Consider the following 20,413-nt stretch of genomic DNA (forward strand, 5'->3'; position numbering starts at 1 on the left):
TTTGATTTTATAATTTTAGTAAAACGTTTTCTCCAAGAAACTTTTCCAAAAACCTTCCAAACCCATTTTTGAAAACTTTCCAAAATTGATTTTCTACGACTTTCCCAAAGTGAAACAGAAATGCCATCAAAGTACTTGTACCCCTTCTTTATATTAAGCAAGCATTCCATGTTGATATGTGAGAGTCCACTTCGATTATTTCACCTGATACTACATGTACGATAATTTTGTCCACAGAAAGTTGCATATTATATGATCTAAATTAAATTAAAAGAAAATAAGTGTAGATTTAGGTATTTGAAGTTAAATTCTTCAATCAGCATAATTGTACACAGAAACATCCAAGTCCCGCCGCTGTTTCTTCAATCAGCATAAATGTACACCGACTGCCGTAGGGCTTGAAACAGCGCAGTAGCATACCACTAAGCTTTAGAAAAGATGGATATCAGCTAACAAAGAACTCAAGTGTGCTTTAAAGAGACTCTGCCTCCATAAGAACATAAAGAGATAGTCTAGGAGCATTGATTTTTTTATTTTTTTTATTTTTTTTTTGAAGAAAGAGGAACTTGAATGTTACAATCATTAGAGAAAATGAGTTGAGTTTTTTCTTTTTTTTTTTCTTCTCACTTTCTTTAAAATGCTAAAAGAATAACTGTACAGATCAAAGAATTTTACAGAGTAACACATGACATGTTATCATCATTTTGTATTAACAGCTCTCTCTCTTCTTTAAGGAGAGCAGTGTTGATCCTCACACTTAAGCAGAGCCATCATTTGAGACCTTGAAACACTTTGCCTGTTATTGAGGACATCAGTGTAATTTTGAAGCCTATAACGATCCGAGTTTGTTAGAGAAAATGGAGGATTTAAAATCAGAGATGGTGCTTCCACTTGTAGGAATTTTAACAAACGCACAGCTTTTGAATAAAATACCACTGCATTTTCAGTCCGACCCATGTACTCATCAACCTGCCACAGTATCATAACTTCTGGTAAATGGTTCAGTTTAATATTAGGTCTCACTAAACAGAAAATTTCACAGATAGGGATTGTTGTCTTCTGAAAGAAGAAAGAAGAATCGACTAAACCAGGAGGAGGACAAGGTGATTACACACACGAAAAGATTTTCAGATTTTCCTAAGTCCTGAAGTTTTATGATGAGCGTGACTTGTTTATGTTGGAATTTTGTGTTGAACTTTAGTTCAACAGAAACACCAATATAGACCAAGATAAAGAAAGAAGATACAGAACACTTACAGCTCCCTTTCTACCCAAAGCCAGGGCAGATTGAAATATCATCTCCATTGCATCTGGCACCTCTGTATTTCCTGAGAACAAACAATAGCACAAGGAAGCTCTTTATCTTTTTGTCTAAGAACATAAAAAGCAGTCTTATGCATCATACTTGAGCAAGAAACTGAATATATTCCTATTACAAAGTATCTGGGATGTTTTGCTTGCTCTTTAAATCCCTGAAGTAAAACAATAGCTAAGAATAACATTTAATGCGCATAAATATGAAAACACCAAAGGACAACTACAAGATCAACAGATGGCTATTCTATCCAGTTCAAATCTTCCAAGTTATTTTGCAGTAACCCATTAGATTGTTGATAAAACTAGTTTTATCTTAAGAGACCATCAAAACTACTTGCATAATTTCATCTTAATAATAGATGTGGAAGTAAAAGTTTGCCAGGTATGTAAGGAACTCATGAATTATTGCAGTAGAATAGATAGAGGAAATAGGAAACAAAATGTCACAAGAACAGTTGCAGTATCACACATAAAGCACATAGAGATTGAAGAAAAAGGGGAGGGGTACAGCACAAATTGGCAGCAGTTAGTAACCAAGAATATACCAGGCTCTATATGTTTGGCAAGTTCCTCTGCATTACCAACTTCACTAAGAAATGCTTTTTCAATATGAGAGCATACATTCTCCGGCCCCAAAATGTTAGTAGCATCAAGATGCTCTTTTATGTTAAGACTAGCTTGACCTTTCTTCGTGATTTCCCTCAATCTGATAGTTTCTTGGTTTGGACTTCCTTCAATTGCCGACGCCGCTTGCGTATGACAAATATCCAAAGCTTGCTTCCATATAGCAAGACTGACTAGCTGAATTGAAAATGCTTCCAGATGCCTGCTTGCCTCAACCTTCAAGAGAACGCAATAACTATTAGAAGAAACATACCCGAAATGAACCAATAAGAGCATAGATAAAGGATAGACAGCTAAGCCTAAGAAGAGTCAGCAGACAGATTAGAATATACAAATATCTATTGAGCAAAACTTGATCTTAACAGCAAAAGGTAGAAGACCACACAGTTTACAATTTAGATTACCAGTTCCCAAGCACTTGCCATCACCTGATATTAGCAAGGTGAGTGCAATGAATGATGAAAAGTTAAATCAGATGATACTCATAAACAAACAAGGATCAAGATTGGCTCAGAGATGAAATTTGGACTATAAGACTTGATTTTGCTGATAAATCTTTCTTCAAATGACCTTTTCATCAAAAAAATCAGAAGATCTTTCTTTTCTTGCTCTTTTTTTTAGCTCTCGTGAAAGTGAGGCTCAGCCAAGTCAAAACTAGGTCAGACATTTGCATTTTTGGGTATTTTCTTATTCCATCAAAACTCAGTATCTCACCACTTTACACTTTCTAGTAAGTCTATATCCCAAAGAAAAAGTGATCACTATCTGATATAGTTTATTTGAGAGATTTTATTGTGCAATCTGATGATTCAATGTTCTATATATTTGTTCCATAAATCATTGATCGAATTCATTTTAGAAGCAGAAAGGCATGTAATCAACGTCTCCATTTGCCTGGAGCAGTAAATAAATTAACCTCATAGAAGAATAAATCAATAAATCACAATGGGATGTTTGAGCGAACAACTAAGGTTGGCTTCATGAAATTCTTGTTAATGTTTCTTCAGGAATTAAAAGGTCGAGTTACTACGTAAAGATGCAGCGCATTGCTGAAGCAACCCAAGTACACATTAAACACCACATATTTGTACAAAAAGAAAAAGACATGCTTCTAATTCAGGTGATGCACACCGAGGAAATTAAGTCAAACATACTATACAAGATGTTCAGCAAGATTTAGACATTCCATGAGATTTACGAGGCCAGCACAATAAGAAAGCTTGTATCAAGGATATGAAATACATTAGAATACTCAAATTTTGTTCCATTAAACAACTACAACAGGATCTGTAAGAATAGGATATATTTAGATGACTCCAACTTGAGCAAACATATTAGACTCCTACACTGGGGGTAACCAAATCAATGGTGTAAACAGTAGCAAGGCTGTTGTAGAACCGGTAGTGCTGTAAATGAAGCATGGGGTTAAAGCTTTTTTAAATTATATAAAATATGGTAAATTTTCATTAATAGAGTACCAAGAAGATACTGCAAAAGTACAACAATTAGATTATAAATGAGCTGTCTCTGCCTCAGCCACAGAGAAAGCAAAAAATCTAAATACCCGTATCTTCTGCCATGCTCTTCTTACAGAAAGAGTACAAATTCAAAGCTAAATAAATGAGATCAGGATCTACAAGAAACTAGGCTAGAACTTATTCTCTCCCTGCACCCCTGCATGCTATAATTGCAGGTAGACACATGCAGCTTTACAGAAAATGACATCACTATGAGTTACCTTCTCATTTACTAACTCCATGATAGCAGAGGCAAAATGTTGCAGGGACTCTATTCTGGCCATGCCATCAGTTGGCGGCTGCTCCAAACGGTTTATGATATCTGTGCATCCTTGTGAAGTTCCAGGTGCAGATGAGGGACTTTCCAAACTTCCTAAATGACCTATTCTACTAGTTGGAGGACCAATAATAGGCACCGGGTCACTTGGTCTAGGATCTAAAATCGTAGACGCTTGCAGGGATCTGCTTGATCTGAATGGCATATTGCTAAGCCTAGAGGCACCTGCTGAAGAATATGAGTCCATGGGGGGCCCAGAAACAATGACATAGTCCTGATCAATCAACTCAAACGAATCCACCACTGTTAAATGGAGTGAATACCATAATCAGAAAGTTAGGTATCAGCCAAAATTATAGATCCAAGCAAAACATAAATTTCCTCAAAATTCTAGGCAAAAGGAAATTGGGAAGAGCATTGCAAAATAGAACCTTTTGAACGAGTAGTAGCTTGCCTATGGTCCTTCAAATTAATAGATTCCCTCATGTTCCCTTCTGTATGTCTGTGGCTCGAGCCAATACTATCTGTTTTGTGTGGGGTATTACAAGAACCTTCTTTCCTCTCAGCTTTTGCATCATAAGAAAATCCATGTGACAACCTCTGTGGTAATCTCCCAGCAAATGAAGGACTACCATCAGGAACGCTGGAATCATCATCTAGACTAAAGGGTAAACCATCTTCTTGAAAAGTTTCCTCTCTGTTCCTCACAGGATAGCCTTCTGATATAGGAAAACCACCTATTACCCTTTGAGGTCTCCTATCCCTGTTGACAATATCCACACATCAATCAGATCGAAAGATGAACAATATGTAATAACGAGAACTAGAATTCATTAACCACTTTACCAAGACAGCTCATCTGGCTGCTTCTCTGCAAGAAATGGGTGGTTAAAGAACTCTTCAAATGTCAACCGCTCCACTGTGGATTCATGGATACACCAAAGACGTGTTTTGAAATTTTAATGAAAAATTGTCAGGTAAAGAGAATTCCGGATTTGTTATTGTTAAGGTAAATACTGAAAATCATACAAAATCTTCTCTATGTGAAAGATTCAAAATGGCAAAGCGTGTGGGAAATAATGATACAAGTATACTCAAGACTGTTTGTGAAAGATTTTATGCAGTTGAAATCTAGACCACTCAAATGACGTACCTGGATTACGGCGCAGCAATTTTTTACACAAATCTATGCAGTTAGCACTTAAATTTTTTGCATTTGGAGGAAACAGCAATTCAGTGGACTTTAATATGTTCTGGAGCAACTGCAGGAAAGATTGAAGGAAAAAGTTTAGAACTTTGTGTCAAGAAATTTAATATCGCCGATCAAATTGAACCAGAAAAAGTGCCACTATAAGAAGTATGCAAAGCTTAGAAGATATTGAACCTGGATTTGATTGTTTCCAGTAAACGGGGTTTTGCCTGTTACAAGCTGAAACAGGATGGCACCAACGCTCCAGAGATCTGCCTGCGTTTGCAGCCAAAAGTTAATAGGAACTTGAAATGATATTACTCCTATTAGACTATGGATGGGAATCATAGGAAGAGTATATCACCTTTGCATCATACTTTTGAAGTTGCATTATTTCTGGAGCCATGTACAATGGTGAACCACATAGTGTTTCAGCAAGGCCCCTAGGCTGCAAAGACCTAACAAAAGAGAGGTGGTTTAAGTCATTATGAATTTTGAATGGGCCACTCACCACTTAGGAAACATTTAGCCAGTAAGCTTGCAGCTTAAACAGGGGAAAAAAGAAGGAAAGAAAATCTAGCAAAAGTGTTCTTAATGGCAGATGAACTGGCTGGATCTTAGGTCATTCAAAAGAGGGAAGGGAAGGAAGAGAGGTACATCAGCAGAAAGACATTTACCATATGGGCAACTTTACCTTGCAAACCCAAAATCAGCAATCTTCAAGGTGGAGCTGTCATCGTTCGAGGATAAGAGGAGATTCTGTTGGATCAAGAAAAAAGGAACAAGTCAATGAATTGACCATTTCCACTTACCAAACACGCAAATTCTTAAAAACAATTAAGAAGTATTACTGTCGCCAAAAATGAAAAATAACCAAAGAGACATGCAAGAACTCACTCCTACAAATCAAATCATTAGCTCCCTCAACTAGAATCTAATAATTTGATGGTATGAAACCTACATATCTGTTCAAAGAGACTCATCTCCTTTGACGCCTTCCTTTTCCTTTATTATCTTTTTGAAGAGTATTGTCCTCAGCAAATGTGGTGATTATTCAAAATCTCTGTATGAGACATGGGATTGCTATCTGAAAATGAAGCAACAGCATGCCTCAATTACCTCCGAGTGATGGAGTCATGTGAACCATTTCCAATCTGTGGTTTATGCACTAAAAAACCATCAAATACTTGGCTCCTTTTGATGATTAGTGCAATATATGCTAAGTGCTAGGTGGTGCATAACTAACGGGATAGTCCCTTTGCAGCTCACTCGTTTTTTAATATTTTTACGCATAGAAAGCTAGCATAGTCATTAGATGCCCATGAATATCAATAAGAACTACGGCAAAATCACCTGAGGTTTATGAGGAATCGGCAAATTTTAAAATTTCAGAATAGAAGAGGAGAAGGAAGCCAAACCTGAGGCTTTAGATCCCTATGTATTAGATTGTTATCACGCAGGATTTTTAAACCAGATGCTGCAGTGAATAAATGAACATGAACATTAATATGTTTAAGTTCATGTAATAGTAAAAGGTCATTCACTCTACATGCGAAAAAAGGAAGTTGGGCAAAAGAAACAGAAGGTTCAGACAAACCAAGTTGCAGCATAAAATGTTTTGCAGTTGCTTCTGGAATTCTCCCTTGTCGTTGTTGAATGTACATAGAAAGATCACCTCCTCTACAGTACTCCAAAATAATGTATATTTTTCCCACCTCCTATATACCATTCACGAGGTTTCATTTAGATCAAAATGGAAAAGAAAATATATGTCACAAGCAAAACAACATATCATTTCTTAACAAAGCAGATTCTTAACTCAGCAACATTGTGCACCCAAATGAACACGAAACTTAGACTATAAACTAAGCAAAGTAACAAAGCTGGGCTATGCTCCTGCAGAGTCGCAGATACGGTCTCAAATACGAAGGTCTAGAGTCAAAAACCCTGCCGTGGGCAGGCATAAAGCTAAATTTGCTCAGTTCTAGTTTCCACAGAACTTACCGAAAAGCTATTCCCTGAGATTATACGGAGAACTAATCTCGTATTCCTTCTATAATGTTCATAGAAACAAAGCTATACACTTTCTTTATGACAATACGAAGACAACTAAACAGGTAACACATAATGAGCATTTTCTTTATTGAGTTCCTTCTTTCTACAGAAGACTTTCACCAAAAAGATATTATCTCAAGTCTCGAGCAAAATGAGCATAATCTATACTGCTCAAAGTTCCAAATGCAAAAATTATAATATTCCAACACTCCGTGCATCCAAATAAGCAATAAGATAAACCTCTATTCCCAGTATTTAAGTTACATACACTCACAATTTACAGATTTTTTACACTATGAGTGTAGTTTAACCTACTACAGCAGGTTAATACCATTTTTATCAGGTTATTAATTAACGCTTATATAGAAATTTACCTGATTTTGTATACATTGTTTTACGCCGTAAGTGCATATAACAACTCTATTTTTCCAATGACTCCATAGACTCACACAAATACCTAAATGATATCACTAAGCTACAATTCGAATATAAATTCTAGCATTTCTTAGCAGAAATATGCATAATTCCTTAATTAACACAAACATATACTATATGTATTCTGAAACTGAATTTGATAATACAAAACCTCGATCATGTCGTGGAGGCGAATGATATTAGGATGATTGATCTTCTGTAAAATTACAATTTCGGACTTGAGACTATCCTGAAGCTTATTATTAAGCCGAGCCGTGACGATCTCTTTAATAGCCACTTCGGTTCCGTGAGCTCGGTGCCGAGCATGCCACACCGTCGAGAAAGAGCCGGCGCCGATTTGCTTCCCCACTACATAGTTCCCTACCACACTCCTTCCCCCTCCTCTGCTCATCGATTGAGCCATCAAAACCCTAACCAAAATTTCCCAAACACGGCCTTATCAGAAAGGTGACTCCACACAACCAAACACGGCCTTATCAGAAAGTCTACAACGGTCAAATTCAATTCCAGGAGGTTTTTGAGCTTAGTAATGAACTATGGGTTATGGCTATGGTGATTGAGCTTTGAAATGATTGAGTGTTATAAAAAAGGAAAATTTTAAAACTTTATTTTATTTTTTTGCTTTCTTTTGGGTGGTATTGGAAGTTTGGTGTTTGCTTAAGGTTATGGTGATTAGTGCCGTGCGCTTGGTGAACGTATTGACTTGAGGCATACTGGGGCGCGGACGTAATGCGACGTGGTCTATTGTTGTGGACCACCTTATATATTTTGTTAATAATAACGTGGTGGCATCATATTGGTCGTGAGAAAATAGAGGGCACTTTTTTCTTTAATTTGAATTTCAATCATACCAAGCTCTTTTTGGCAAAATAGAAGATAGAAAATATTTTGCCAAAAATGCATAATGTTCGTCAAATTGTTTCTGAAGGCATGGGCGGATCAAGTAAGGTTCGATGGGTGGTACGCCTCCCACAAGTTTCAATCTAAATTCTCGCTATATATAAGAAATTGTATATATATTTAAGGCGTCGCCCATAGTAATAGATAATACAAACGTGTCAATGACAAACAGTAGAAGATTCTATTTTGATTGTGAAGGATCAAATCCAACTGACAATAGGTTTTTAACTTTTGGCGAACTACATCACGTAAGTTTTCAATTATTCTATATATTCCGTTCTCTTTTTTCTTCTTCTGTAATTATTGTTAACTATTTTACTTTATTTATTCACTTTTGACTTTCTTTTTACGTCTCTAATTAGTTAAGTATTTTTTTTCATGCAGAGTTAAAACAATATTTTCTTTTGCAAATCTTCGCTCTATCATAACTATAATACTATATTTTTCGGTTCAATCGATTTATATTATATACTGTTTGACCAAAAGTATAATTTTCGGTTGAAACTATTATATTTTATGTAATAACGGGTTAAACCTAGTTAACGATAATATCTCTATGCGAATCTTGAAAATGTGTATAATGTGGGATAGATCCAATAAGGGATTGACAATAAATAACATTAAATAATCATAAAGTATGATCAATAATAGAAGAGTAATTAATACAGTAATAAATAGTAATAAATGGCATTTATGTAAATAGGAGAAGTGATTTACCCAATAAACAATGAGATAGATGATTATTCCCCCTGACAATGATGAGTGACAGACAGATCTTAGAACATTTAAAATATTCTCGGATCTGATGGAAAGGTGAGGACTGATATGAGCAATAATCTTGATAAAAAGGTAGTATTTGTATTTTTACAATAGAGAGGGGGAATATCTTTGTGCAAAGTCTGCTCTTATCACCATGAATATTATATGCCTTTATTCCTTATCTTTTTTCCTATTTATTTGGGACATACCCCCAATAAACCCTAATAACACAAGTGCAAAGAATATCCAATGGAATATTCTCTTTAATCATGCCCTAATAAACCAGCCGTTATAGCTCTTTTTTCAATGCTCAACATCGACCATCTTTTGCATCTCGACCACGGGCTTCGCCATCTCCTGGTCGACCTCGGCTGACTCTTTTCTCGAGGTTACTTAATCCTAAGTACTGAGACAGATTTCGACCTATATAGTTAGTCCCTCCGCTTATTAAGGCCGACTCCAGATGACCTTGATGAGCGGATTCTATTTATCGTGTTTGGCGAAATTGAGCAAGTAGGTCGAGTAGTGACGTTTTAGACGGGATGACGACATGACATTTCGGGGGCCGCGACTTTTGAGGTCACATCATTTCTACTCCAGAATGACGCCATGATATCATGCGTCACTATGGCGCATTTTCCCGATGTTTTGCGTCATTTCTCGTGCACCTGCCATTTCGATACCAGCGCTGGGTAATGATGGCCTGATTCTCGGTTTTGACACTTTAATTCTTATAAATAGGGATATGAGGATATTCGTTCGTGTTTTGCATGTTCTTCATATCGAAACCCTTTGTCTTCTTCTCCGTGCTTCATTATTGCACATCCCCTTCACTGGTCTTAGCGATTCTTGTTGCTTCTAATACTTCCTTGCCTGAATATCCTCTCTAAAAAATATGGCCAATGTATCCTCCGGTTCTGGCGCGGGAACTGACCCTGTCCCCCATGGCGGTGCTTATGCCCTCTCGCGCTGATGGCGTCTCTATCGCCGTTGAAGATGAGAATTTTCCTACAGTGGAGGAAATAATTTCTCGTAGTGAGAAAGTTAGGTCCGACTTTTCGAAGGCACCTGAAGGCGAGCTCGAGGTCTCGGAGTCAGCGATGAAAGAGGTCGATCTAGCTGAGCTTAGGGCAAAATTCAACATTCCTGCCCACATCGATCTGGTACCAGCGGGGCGTGATATGGTACAAATCCACCGCCCCGAGTATTGCGCGTTTTATGCATATCCTTTCCATGTTGGCTATACTCTTCCCATTCTTCCATTGGCGGAGGAATTTTGCCTCTACTATAGCATTTTCCCAACCCAACTCTCTTCATACATCTACAAGCTTATTAGGATGCTTACAAAATTTGTGGAGTTGGCCGGGGTCGAGGTCACACTCCACCATCTGATGCATCTCTTCGCCCCTAGTTTCTACACGGGACAATGTTGCACCTTCGCCACTGATGAGGTAAATGCCTGGTGGTGAAGATGGATGACAAGGCAAATTGATAGTTCTGGAATAACTACTTTTTTGTCAGAACCGAAGACATGGTGGCTAACACGAGCGGCTTCCCTGAGGCTTGGAATCACGCTCGTAAGTATCTATTTTTTGTCAACAATATTTAATTTGCCCATTTTAGTCACAGGCTTTGAAATTTTGTCCCTTCTTTGTACAACCAAGACTACGCCCCTCCTTTGGTCAGGGATATTTCCGACTGGGTTGGCCGGGTTCTGCCTCATATTGTGGGGATTCGTGAGTGGTCGGGCATTCTCAAGAAGTTCGGACGTGCTTGTCCCTTGGCCGGTGAGTTCATCTAAATTTTTTGTTGTTTCGATCTTATGATCGCTTACTCGCTGCAGTTTATTCTCGGTGGTAATAACCTTTGATATTTCTTTTTCAGTTCGAGGATCTTCGAGGAGGCCGGAGGCTCCTCCTCCTGCATTTTGTAAGAGGAAGGTTGCCTCTTCTTCGGTGTCTATTCCCATTGTGACCGCGGCTAGGCCTGCTCGGTCATCTACTTCTGCTCTTTCTTCCGCCACGGCTAGGCCTGGTCGGAGGTCAGCCCCACCTACCGCTGCCTCAGCATCGGCAACAAAGCTTCTGGCTTCCCCTTTGTATCGTTTGGTAGACGAGGAGGAAGAGGAGTCACCGAGTGATGGGAATTTGGTTCCCCGTAAGAAAAGACCGATGGACGTTGGTGATGGGATTGCCCGAGTCGTGGATTCGGTAAGGGCAATTTTGTCATTCGTGAGACTGCGACAATAGTGCTTGAAGTCTGTGGGAGCCCAGCTACAAAATCCATGGTGATACGCTCCCACTTCCACTCCGGTCTGTTAATCCTTTGAACCAATCCTCCTGGTCTCTGATGTTTGTACTTCACCTCCTGACAGTTTAGGCACTGAGATACAAACTCCACTATATTCTTCTTCATTCTCCTCTACCTGGGCCTGTACAACTGCAACCGACTGGGCTAGTAGTACCCCAATATCTGAAGTCCCTGCATCACCTGCTCTGGAGTACAGACGATGGGAGTCTGAGTACCTCCCCCGGCCTGAGAAGTGGCTGGCGCATTCTGAATAGAAACCGCATGAGCAAGGCTAGTGCATAGAGTCATAATCTAAGCCAAAGCCTCTTGGAGGCCTGGAATCACAATGGGCGCAGCTGGTGACGTCGAGTTGTCGTCTGAGATTCCTCCATCGGCTGAGGTCGTAGAAGGCTTGTCCCTTCGCGATGCCACGATGGAAGTCGAAAGGCCATCCATGAGGGTTTCTGATACTTTACGACGAGATGAGCCATCGGCCTCGCGAACAGCTGATGGTCCTTCTTCGCCGATCGACGGGATAGGTAAAGGCGTTGGCTAGGATGGCTATGAGACAGGCTCCAAACTTGACGTCGATGAGGTGAGTATGATGGGAGAAGGATTTACCCGGCTCGAAGTGAGACTGGAGGGGTCCATGCGGACCATTGTGATCACCATGGATCGAAATTTACTGGTAAATACGGAGAACGTGGTTCCTTCTCTTGGTCCCCTCTGTTCCGATGCGGTGGGAGAAACCCTTGAAAAGTTGGATGACGATACATTATCAAGGAGTATAGTCAGCCTCACTCTCAGGGTAAGCTTTTCGACTTCTTTCATTTTTGTTTGTCAAGATCAACGTTTAGGCTTCGTTCTTAATCTCCATTTTCTTTTTCTTTCTTTTTGCAGACTGTGATTTTGGAAATTGAAAGCGCTCGAAGAGAGGAGAGGCGTAAGGCTTTTTTCTGACGATGGAGCAAAAATACAGCGAGTACCATGGCAAGTACTGCCAGATTTATAGGCGGTTTGGTGAGAGCGATAATTTCGAGGCTCTTCAAGATGAACTGAAAGAAAAGGATGACAAGATGGTGAGGGTCATCGAAAAATGCAGCATTCTTGAGGGGGAGCTAAGAGATAAAGAAGAGGAACTTGAGATTAGCAGGGGGGTCGAAGCCCAGTGCAGCAATCTCCAAGCCCAGGTGATCTTATTGCACACCGAGCTCGAGGAGTGCCAATTCAAAGTGGATGCTTTAAGTGGCGAGGTCATCGAGAAGGCATCGGATCTTGAGAAGGCCGAGTTAGCTCAGTCGGGGGCTTTGAGGAAGGCGGGGGCTTTGGAGATCGTGATCCGTGTCCTTCGTTCTGAGCAAGAGAGTGCCTTGGAGAAGGCCAAACTCAAAGAAGAGCGGCTTTATGAACGGATTGGAGAATTAGAGAAAGAGGATGCTGGCCTTTGTGATCAAGTTGCCGCTCTTGAGGCCGAGAAGGCACAATTACTGACTCGACCATCCTCTTCCCGTACTTCTAATTTTCCTGATATTCCTCGAGATTTGTACGAGGAATGGTTTCACGTCGAGGCCCATCTGGATATATTTAGAGATATGATGAGGGTGGGAACCGTTTCAGAAGCCGTCTTCAAGGATGCTCGTATTAAGGCACATGGAGCTCAGGTCGCTTGTGGCTACGATACTGCTACACCGAAAGCCGGTGATGATGAGGGGTATGCGGGCATGGATCGGATTGAAGAGGATGTCTGGTATGAGGACGAGTATCCTGAGGGCGATAGCGATGGTGAAGGGGTAGATGGGGATGGCCTAGGTGATCAGGCTGATGGCGTTGATGGGCCTGGCAGCGATTCATATTTTTTCTTTTCCTTCCTTTTGTTTTGCCGCAAACTTGTGCATTTTTTGTGGGCGTCTTTTCGAGCCTTTGTAAAAAAATACTCTAAGTATGAAATACCAGTTTTGTTATTTGTACCCGATTCTTTTTCTTCGGTTCGAACTTGTATGCTTTTGATCTTGTTGCTTGGTTGCCTTGGTTTTCTTAGTCATAATCATTTAGCTCGAGTAGGGTTGAACATATCCTTAGTTTAATTACGGACGCGGTTCAATAGGTGTTAGTTGGATCAAGCTCGAAAAAAAATCTAAGTTTGATCATGGCCAAGGGCCAGTAGATGTTAGTTCAAACGAGGTCGAATATATCGTATATTTATTTATGGCCGAAGGCCGGATAGGTGTTAATTCGAACGAGGTCGAATAAAACATATACTAAGTTATGGTCGAGGGCCGGTTAGATGTTAATTCGAACGAGGTCGAATACAACCTATACTTAGTTATGGCCGAGGGCCGGTTAGGTATTGATTCGAACGAGGTCGAATACAACCTATACTTAGTTATTGTCGAAGGCCGGTTAGGTGTTGATTTGAACGAGGTCGAATACAACCTATACTTAGTTATGGCCGAGGGCCAGTTAAGTGTTGATTCGAACGAGGTCGAACACAACCTATACTTAGTTATGGTCGAGGGCCAGTTAGGTATGCCTCTAGGTGCGATATTTGTTGGCATTGTGATCTTTAAGGCAACGTTGCTTTGGTTGTACATTTGGAGAAATAGAAATAAACTTTATGTATTTGTGCTTTGTTCATACACTTGGAGAAATAGAATCTTTTCTTCCATTGTTTCTAGTTGGAATGACCCCTCTCTCGTTGTCGCCGTGATTTTATACGGGTCGTCCCAATTTGTTCCTAGTTTTACCTTCCCGTGGGTCTTCACTCGCTTGTGTTTTAGCTTTAAGCACGTAGTCCTCGATTTTGAGTGGCCTGATCTTTGCCTTTTTGTTATAATAACGTTCTGCTTGTTGCTTTTGGGCGATCATCCATATGTAGTCCATATCTCTTCGTTCTTCAACTTCGTCGAGCTCCTGCCTTCTGCTTTCATCGTTGCTGGGTCCACTTTCGTGGGAGTATCTTAGGTTGGGCTCCTCGACTTTGACCGGTATTACTGCATTAGTCCCATAGACCAATGAGTAAGGCGTCTCTCATGTGCTCATCTTCGGCGTTGTTCGGTAGGCCCAGAGTACTTCTAGTAATATTTCTGGCCACAACCCTTTGGCGTCTTCGAGTTTCTTCTTCATGATGTTTAGTATCGACTTGTTGGAGGACTCCGCTTATCCGTTGCCCGCGGGGTGGTATGACGTTGAGAGTATTCTTTTGATATGCCATTTCTCAAAAAACTCGGCTACTTACTTTCCTGTAAATTGGGGTCCGTTGTCGCAGTTGGGGGAGGCCGAATCGGCATATGATATTTTTTCATATGAAGGTGATTACTTTCTATTCACGTATTTGGGTGAATGCTCCCACTTCTACCCATTTAGAGAAATAATTATTTAAAACCAAAAGAAATCGTACGTTACCTCGTCCTATCGGGAGGGGGCACACGATGTCTGATAAGAGAAAAATATTATGTATAAGTTGAGCTAGAATCTAATTTTTATCACTCATATTTTTTCTTTCTTTGTAGGAAATAATTAAACTAATAAGAAAAAGAAATAATGAGAAGAAAAAGTCTAGTTTCCAAATTTGCAAAGAAAAACTATAATAATGAAAAGTTAAAGTAAAATGGTGTATGCAACTTGAGAAATGACGAAAGTATTTGTGCACATGAAAAAAATTCAAGCAAATGGCCCACTTGCCGATTTGAAGAATTACATTTCAGCAAACTTTACAACTACAAGTACATTCAAGCTGTCAACTTGGGAAAATATATGTTAGAAATTAGTAAATTTTCATCTATAAATAACGCTACATTGAGCTTCTCAAAAAAGAGAAAATTGAGAGGAGAGCTTCTTCTTTTAGTACTTTCTTTTCTTCTTTTAGCTATTACAGTATCTTCATTTCTAGTTCCGAATAAATTATAATGTTGGAAATTACTCTAGCACCTATTTTTAATTAAATAGGGGGAGTTATTCTCTTGAATATTTCTTTCTATTTTCTTATTTAATGGGCAAGAATATTTCTGTTGTGAGTACTAACTCTATTATGGAGTAACTTTTCTTATATTGGGAGAATGACGGATCTTAATATTTTTATATAATAGTAGATATTATCCCTCAATTTCACATGTTTGAACTGAAGTTTTTTCCATTTAAATTTTATCTGATGTATAGTTAGGTATTATTTAATTTGTTAACATCTATCTATTTCGTACTACATATTAATTTCTTATTAATTCTGTATTCGAAAGAGGCGGAAGAGTAATATAGTTAATTTTGGTATTGATAGATGTTAACTTTTATTTAGTGACATCTAACTCTTATATGTTAAAATTGATTCTACACCTATTTGTAATTGAAAGAGGCGAATATTGTAGTTATCAGTTATAACAAGTAGGGTAACCGAAAAAGACTTACTAAAAAGAGCAAGTTTTAGTTTAAGCATATATTTCTGGCTCTTTAATATTACTATTTTGACGAATAATTTGTATAACCGATAGGATTGCAATTAATTATTCAACTTAAGTAATAATATATAAATGTAATCGTGAGAGGCATTTATACATTTGTGAGAAATAGAAATTGAAGGATAATTTTATCTATTATATAATAGAAATATTATGTGAAGTTATGATCCCAACATCTTTTTATTATATTTGTGAAAAATAAAATATTTTCTATTGCTCTATTCATGCATTTTTAGTTAGTTAATTGACAACTCAACTCTTCCCGATTTTCTCAAATAATAATTAAAACAAGAAACATCTGTAGAATAGATAAACCAAACTCTGTGGGTTCGATATCTTTCTATACTATAATTTGACAGAGTACGTGTTTAAATTTTATACACGCCAGACACTCGTCAAATTTTTAGTGCCGTTACCGGAGATTGGAAACATCTACTTCAGATTAATTATTTTATTATTAATTTGAGAACTTGCTATTATTATTATTATTATCATCATCTTTTTTTCTACTGTAACTATTGTTACTAGTAATATCTTTCTAGTTTTCTCTTATTAACAATATTACTACTTACTGTTTTCATATCGTTTACTTTCTTCATCTTTATAATTTTTATTTTACTCTACAGTATCGTACATTGTTTCTAGGATCAACTACCTCTTTTCATTAAAAAATAATAATAATTTGCTTTAAGGATTTCAGGTAGTTTATGACCCGCTCTTCTACAAAAGAGTTAGCGTGTTATGACCCAGAAATTGAAAAATTTCTTCGATTGCGCAGAAAAGGACAAACATCATCTCCTCAAAGCATAGCTTGTGAAGAAATGGAGAACGAAGAACTTAACAACAATCAACTCTTGCCACATCAAGTAGAAGAATAGTTTGATGAAGTAGCTCCACTACATGATAGAATACTCAGAGATTACGCAAGGCCAGATCATTTTGAAGGAGAATCAAGTGTGAGAAGACCACCAATTACATTAAAAAACTTTGAAATTTCCATAAGCTTAATTCAAACCATTCAACAATCATGTTAGTTTACTGGTGATGCGAGCGAAGATCATCACATCCATCTAATTGATTGTCTTGAATTAGTTGAAACTTGCAGCCATAATGGAGTCACAACAGACGCTATCAGGTTGCAGCTTTTTCCTTTTTCATTAAAAGGTGAAGCAAAAATATGGTTACGAAGTCTGCTAAGAGGTTCTGTAACGACTCGGTCATTCGTTTTGAGAGTTGTAGCCCATTTTCCTCATTTACTGCTCATTTTGTACTTTATAGATGTTATGTGACTTGCCGGGATAGTCGGCTTAGGTCCGGTGAGATTTCAGAATGAAATGAGATACTTAGTCTTAAGGTTGAAAACTTAAGTTGAAATGATTGACCGGATATTGATCTTTGAGTAAATGACTCCGGAATAGAGTTTTAATGGTTCCGTTAGCTCCGTTAGGTAATTTTGGACTTAGGAGCATGTCCGGAGGTCCGTAGTGGAATTAAACTTGAAATGGCGAAAGTTGAAATTTTTGGAAAGTTTGACCGGGAGTGGACTTTTTGATATCTGAGTCGGATTCTGATCCCGAAAATTGGAGTAGGTCCATAATGTTAAATGTGACTTGTATGCAAAATTTGGGGTCAATCGGATGTGATTTGATAGGTTTCGGCATCGTTTGTAGAAATTGAAAGTTCAAAGTTCATTAGGCTTGGATCTATGTGTGATTCGTATTTTTGATGTTGTTCGGGGTGATTTGAGGGCTCGACTAAGTTCGTATGAAGTTTTAGGACTTTTTGATATATTTGGTTGAGGTCCTGGGGGCCTCGGGTTTATTCCGGATGATTAACGAATCAAAAGTTTGAGTTGGACGAGTGTTGTAGCTGACGTTTGCTGGTGTAATCGCACCTGCGAGCTCGCAGGTGCGAGCCGAGGAGTGCAAATGCGGCAAGACTTGGGGAGGATAGTGGTCGTAGATGCAAAGAGTTTTCCGCACCTGTGTGGTCACAGGAGCGGAGTGATGGGCACAGAAGCGGACGTTTACGCATGTGCAATGGGCAATGTCGCACCTGCGATTGCGCAGATGTGGGGGTGAGGACCGCAGAAGCGGATGCCCAAATCTAATGGTTCACCGCAGAAGCGAAAATTTGGTCGCTGCGGCGACACCGCAGATGAGGTTAAGTGTTCACATAAGCGGAAAGGCTGGAAAGAAAGTTAAATACAAGGTTTCGCAATTTTGATTTCTTTTCAAACATTTCAAACACGGTTTGGGCGATTTTTTGAGAGGGTTTTCGAGGGGATTTTTGAGGTAAGTCCCTTGTGCTCATTTTGATCAATAATCTTGCTTCCCCATTGATTTTTGCACCTAGTTAGTGTGTATTTAAGGTGTAAATTGTGAGTTTGAGGCTAGGAATTTGGAGAGTTTGATTTGGGGATTTGGGTAACGATTTGGTGTCAAATTTTGATAAATTTGGTATGATTAGAATCGTGGTTGAGTGGGATTTCGGGTTTTGTGACTTTTATCTAATTTTGAGATGTGGGCCCGGGGGCCAGCTTTTGAGCCCATTTTTTATTTTGATTAATAACTTAGTATTTTCTTATGGAGTTGATTCCTTTAGTCGTATTGATTATATCACATTATTTATGTCTAGAATCGAGGCATTCAGAGGCCATTTCGCGAGGCAAGGGTGTGTTGGAGTAGAGATTTGCTCGGATTGAGGTAAGTAACAGTTCTAAATTTGATTCTAAGGGTACGAAATCCCGTATTACGTGTCATGTATTTGGTTTTGAGGTGACGCGCATGCTAGGTGACGGGCGTGTGGGCGTGCACCGTATGAATTGTGACTTGGTCAAATTCTATGGAACCTTGTAGTTGTATAATCTGTTGTTATCTGCACATTCTCCATGTAGTAGAGAAATTGAACCATAAATCATGTTATAAATCATGTTTAGACTATGTGTTGGCACTGTAGGGACCCAGAAAGGTCGTGTACATGTTGAATTATCTGCTAAATTGATGTTTTGTACTCAGTCACAATTTTACTTATTTATCACATCTCGGTCTCTATTGTTCCTTGATGATACATTATATCATTTCTGTTGGGGATGACTGTCACGACCCAATTCCATCTTATGCCGTGATGGCGCCCAATACCATTGTTAGGCAAGCCAACATTGATCAAAATAATGGTTTCTCGTTTAAATAAAATACTAAGTGGATACTATTTTCTCATTTGTTAAAGAGATTTAGAAATTTGCCAAGGTGACATAATTAAACGGAAGCAAACAAGTACAAATCGTAATCATGCAAACAAAACCAAAATCATAGGTCTACTAGTGTGTGTGCCAAGACCTGGTGTCACAAGTATGTGGGCAATCTAGTAGAATATACAAAAGAATACTAGCCTACTGTCTGAAATGAAATAGACAGAAACAAAATAAAACATAAGGGAGACTTCGGCTGCTGCAGAATGGCTCGGAAGATAGCTCACCATGAAGTCTCGAGATGGGGATCAAATCTGCGCACCAGACTGGTAACCAGATGCACCTGCCTCAGATCCTGTACAATTAAGTATAGAAGTGTAGCGTAAGTACATAAATAATATGTACCCAGTAAGTATCTAGCCTAACCTCGAAGAAGTAGTGACGAGGGGTCGACTCCGACACTTACTAGGGCTAATAACATGATAATATGAAATTCTAATTAAGCATGATATATAGCAATAAGACTCAGAACAAGAAATAACCGAGCAAGTCTTCAGAAATATTTAAGAGCTTGAATCACTTCATTCCTTTAAAACATATGATCACACACGAATACCACTGAGGGCGTTCGGCTCGATCCAACATAAATGTAAACTGTCCACTGCCAAAGGTCGAACGACGTGAACCATAGATGCATCTATTACCCCACTCGTGAATCATACATGCGACGTGGTCAGATATAAATTTATCAATAAATCATAACTCTTCCTTGATTCTTTTCAAAATAAAGACAATTCGACTTGGAGATTTTAAACCCTTAAAAATCCTCAACTCAGTTCCATTTGATATAGTTAACAATTATGATCAAATAACGGTGTCCACAAGCATGGTGTAAACCTAAAACTACCCGGACATAAATAGGAATAGTAGCTACGTACGGACTCTCGTCATTTCGTGCGTACGTAGCCCCCCACAAATAATAACACATATTAATTAAGTTCACTTATGGGATAAGTTCCCTCTTACAAGGTTAGAAAAGAGACTTAACTTGTCTCAAAGCTTACTTCCTAATTCAAGAATGCGCTCAAACCTCCAAATTTGAGGCCAAACGACTCGGAACTAGCCAAACATAATACAAATCGATCAACTATTGCTCAAAAGTTCATATCTCCATTATTAAAGTGATTACCCAACCAAAATTGCAAGATTCCTAAAATTCACCCCCAAGGCCACACGCCCGGATTCCGAAAAGTTTTGAAGAAAGTTGTTACCCATAACCTTAGGAATATGATATATGATTTTCACTAAGTTTCATAATTATTTTCGTGGTAAAATCTCACTTTTATTAAACCCTAGGTTTTTCATCTCAACCCATGATTTCTACCAGTTTTCATATGGAAATCTACCCATAAT

At 38.6% G+C, this 20,413-nt stretch overlaps 1 protein-coding gene across 1 annotated transcript; it reads right to left on the bottom strand.

The window, feature by feature from the left end:
- Nucleotides 1-513: 513 nt before the first annotated feature.
- Nucleotides 514-8,101, bottom strand: LOC104112308 (serine/threonine-protein kinase ATG1c). Its single transcript, XM_009622186.4, has 13 exons — nucleotides 7,566-8,101; nucleotides 6,522-6,642; nucleotides 6,343-6,401; nucleotides 5,619-5,683; nucleotides 5,289-5,382; nucleotides 5,120-5,200; nucleotides 4,889-4,997; nucleotides 4,582-4,654; nucleotides 4,167-4,498; nucleotides 3,680-4,038; nucleotides 1,863-2,157; nucleotides 1,258-1,328; nucleotides 514-969 (listed from the first exon to the last, which is right to left on the bottom strand). The coding sequence occupies exons 1-13, from the start codon at nucleotides 7,815-7,817 to the stop codon at nucleotides 730-732; spliced, it is 2,151 nt and encodes a 716-aa protein (XP_009620481.1). The 5' UTR covers nucleotides 7,818-8,101; the 3' UTR covers nucleotides 514-729.
- Between the last annotated feature and the right edge of the window lie 12,312 nt (nucleotides 8,102-20,413).

Source organism: Nicotiana tomentosiformis, chromosome 7, assembly GCF_000390325.3.
Source record: "Nicotiana tomentosiformis chromosome 7, ASM39032v3, whole genome shotgun sequence".
In the NCBI taxonomy this organism is placed as follows: Eukaryota; Viridiplantae; Streptophyta; class Magnoliopsida; order Solanales; family Solanaceae; genus Nicotiana; species Nicotiana tomentosiformis.

Bases quoted from the DNA above. Each gene is read 5' to 3' on its own strand.
- LOC104112308 (XM_009622186.4), bottom strand. From the start codon at position 7,817: ATGGCTCAATCGATGAGCAGAGGAGGGGGAAGGAGTGTGGTAGGGAAC. The intron at 6,402-6,521 runs GTTTGTCTGAAC...TATTCACTGCAG, and splicing joins ACATTTTATGCTGCAACTTG to CATCTGGTTTAAAAATCCTG. The intron at 5,383-5,618 runs GTAAAGTTGCCC...CTCTTTTGTTAG, and splicing joins GCTGATTTTGGGTTTGCAAG to GTCTTTGCAGCCTAGGGGCC.